The sequence below is a fragment of the Nematolebias whitei genome, chromosome 19 (genome assembly GCF_014905685.2).
Source record: "Nematolebias whitei isolate Nwh7 chromosome 19, NemWhi1, whole genome shotgun sequence".
Classification (NCBI taxonomy): domain Eukaryota; kingdom Metazoa; phylum Chordata; class Actinopteri; order Cyprinodontiformes; family Rivulidae; genus Nematolebias; species Nematolebias whitei.
This window is the reverse complement of record NC_056516.1, coordinates 25,570,959-25,573,870: the sequence shown is the minus strand read 5'-3', so window position 1 is coordinate 25,573,870 and position 2,912 is coordinate 25,570,959. Positions and strand designations below refer to the sequence as shown.

The following is a 2,912-nucleotide window of genomic DNA, read 5'->3' as shown; positions in this document are numbered from 1 at the left end:
TGTGGATTAGCATTTCAAAATATGAGATATTAATTAATCTAAGATGTTAAGTCATATTTTTGAGACAGTATCATAACTTTGACTTATAGGAACTTTTTTTTATCAGTGGCAGAAAGGGGTTTCCATTCAATCAGGACCAATACAGCATCTTACAACATGAGTTTGTCTATAGAATAAACCCACTTAAATTTATTTAAACACAGTTTAAAGTTTTGTGATTAAAAAGAATTGCTTTAGTTCTTCTGAACATACAAACAGAAGTTTATACTGCTGCGTTCACATGAAATCTATGAGATATGAATCGTTTTAAAATGTCAAAAAGCCTCATTCAGCTTAGCCGTTAGCTTTTTAGTCTGGACAGAAATAACTCTGTCTACAACCGTTAAGATGTTTGTCCATAACTCCACTTCAAAATGTCTGAATTACTTCTTTAAGACAAACAGAGCAGAATTTATTAACATACCAACTACATGTATGATGACAACAAAACCCTTTATCTTGACAGAAACAAAACAGTCCTGATGTTTCTCGACACAGACGCCACAAACGATAGCAAACCCAGCTTCAGATATCAACCAGACGTAAAACACCGAGGAGAGTTTTTCAAGTTTGAGTAAACATCTTTTTCTAAGTAAATTGTACTAAATGGCTAGCATGCTTGTGCTGTATTTGTTTTTAAGTGAAAAATAGCCGTGGTCCCATCGTGGACTGATTATAGAACAAAAAAGGGGGCTCCGGACCCCCTCCACCAGAGGAACCAAACATTCAGACTTAAAGAGAAGAGAAACAACCACAAACCACACAGCTGGGTCATTTTTACCCATATTGTGTTTCCAACTGAACATTTTGCAGTTGTACATATTTTTTTCATTTATTTTATTCTTTCCAGTCATTTTAATTTCGTTTCATCTGCATGGTCTTCTTTTTAATTAGTGTTATTTTATCTTATGCTTGTTTTTTTTTGTGTGTGTGTGTGTGTGTGTGTGTGTGTTTTTTTCTTCTAAAGATCTATTTAGGTTATTTGTGTGCAGGTGAGGACACGTCTCATTTTGGCGCATTAGCCGAGTGAGACCTCTTCTTAATTTTTCTCCTCTCAGGTTTGTCCGTTTGAGGTTGCGCTGTCACTCAAATCTGACACCGCCTCCCGATTGGTTGACGCAACGCGCGGCCCCGCCCCTCGCGGCAGCGTTGAAATGACACCGTGGGAAAGCAGCGCGCTTCACACCGAGGCGCTCCGGGCCAAGCTGGACACAGATACGAGCACGTGGGGACCTGAAGGAGCAGAAATGAAACGGAACCACGACTTCAGCTCCTCGGACAGTGAGCTGGACGAAACTATTGAGGTGGAGAAGGAAAGCGCGGATGAAAATGGGTAAGTTTTCTTGTTCTGTAGCATTTTGTATGAAGTGGAAATAGTTTCTGATATATATATTTAATTTTTTTTGCAGGAGTTTGAGCTCCCCTCTGCGCTCCATGTCCCCAACAACATCTACTCAGGTGCAGGCGAGGAAAAGACGCAGAGGAGTGAGTTTAAATTTCTTTTTTTTATTTTTCTTGTTTTTGGAGGGGGGTGTCGAGCTGTGGTTTGGTTCAGTTTTTGTTATATTTGGCAGAAAATAGACCCGTGTCTAAAATGTGTTTTATTTTTTTGGGGGGGTCAGATTATTGAGAAACGGCGCCGGGACAGGATCAACAACAGCCTGAGTGAGCTCCGCAGACTGGTTCCCAGCGCATATGAGAAACAGGTGGGCACGCAGCTTTGAAGGAATCTGTGTTTTCTGTTGGTTCTGGGTTTTTTATTGTGTGTTCTTCTTCTTCTTAATATTATTATTATTATTATTTTCAGGGATCAGCCAAGCTGGAGAAAGCAGAGATTTTGCAGATGACTGTCGATCATCTGAAGATGCTCCACGCTGCAGGAGGAAAAGGTGACTTTTTATACCTGCACGTCCATGTTTTGTCTTCTTGCTCCAAAAGTCTCATCTGTTTCCTGTCTTTGGCCCCTCAGGTTACTTCGATGCCCACGCCCTGGCGATGGACTACCGTGGTTTGGGTTTCCGGGAGTGCCTGGCAGAAACCGCCCGCTACCTGAGCATCATCGAGGGCCTGGACAGCACCGACCCCCTCAGGATCCGGCTGGTGTCCCACCTGAACAACTATGCCAGTCAGAGGGAGGCCCACTCAGGTCTGAGTCACCTGGCCTGGGGCTCTGCTTTCGGGTCCCCTCCCGCCCCGCTCACACATCCCCTCCTCCTGCAGCACCAACCGGCTCCTGCTCCTTTGGCCCCCCTGCCCCGCAGCGCCACCAGCAGCCCTCCGAACCCTGTGTCGTCCTCTTCGTCTCCATCCTCCTCGTCCTCCACCTCGTCCTCATCCTCCTCGCTGGTCGCAGAGACTCACGCCCCGGGGGGCAGGCGCAGCGGCACCCCTCACTCGGATCAGGGCCCCATCCGGGTCCCCTCCACCACACCTTCCACCGTCCTCCACCCGGCTCTGGTTCCCTCATCAGCGTCCAAACTGTCTCCCCCTCTGCTGTCCTCCCTCTCGGCGTTCCCCTTCGCCTTCAGCGCCTTCCCCATCATCTCGCCCGCCTCTGCCATCAGCCCCCCAGCTCAGACCGCCAGCGTGGGCAAACCCTACAGACCCTGGGGCATGGAGATCGGAGCGTTCTGACTAAAATGAGAGATGGACGCGGCTGAGCGGGACTCGTGGACTCTATTCTTGTTTTTTGTTTGTTTGTTTTTTTAAGCGTTCTCTTTGTGTTACAGAGGATAGGAAACATTTTAGTTATTTTATACACATGCACACCAAAAAAAAAAAAAAACATTAAGGAGGGAAAGCACAACTGATTGAACACATTGAAGACGTTTCGCCCACTGGTGTCAGACGATCAGTGATGGCTTCTCCAGATG

At 46.2% G+C, this 2,912-nt stretch overlaps 1 protein-coding gene across 1 annotated transcript; it reads left to right on the top strand.

The window, feature by feature from the left end:
- The first annotated feature begins 1,226 nt into the window (after positions 1 to 1,226).
- On the top strand, positions 1,227 to 2,824 carry hey1 (hes-related family bHLH transcription factor with YRPW motif 1). The gene is made up of 5 exons (XM_037693703.1): positions 1,227 to 1,372; positions 1,449 to 1,524; positions 1,662 to 1,745; positions 1,847 to 1,928; positions 2,009 to 2,824. The coding sequence occupies exons 1-5, from the start codon at positions 1,287 to 1,289 to the stop codon at positions 2,671 to 2,673; spliced, it is 993 nt and encodes a 330-aa protein (XP_037549631.1). The 5' UTR covers positions 1,227 to 1,286; the 3' UTR covers positions 2,674 to 2,824.
- Positions 2,825 to 2,912: the final 88 nt, after the last annotated feature.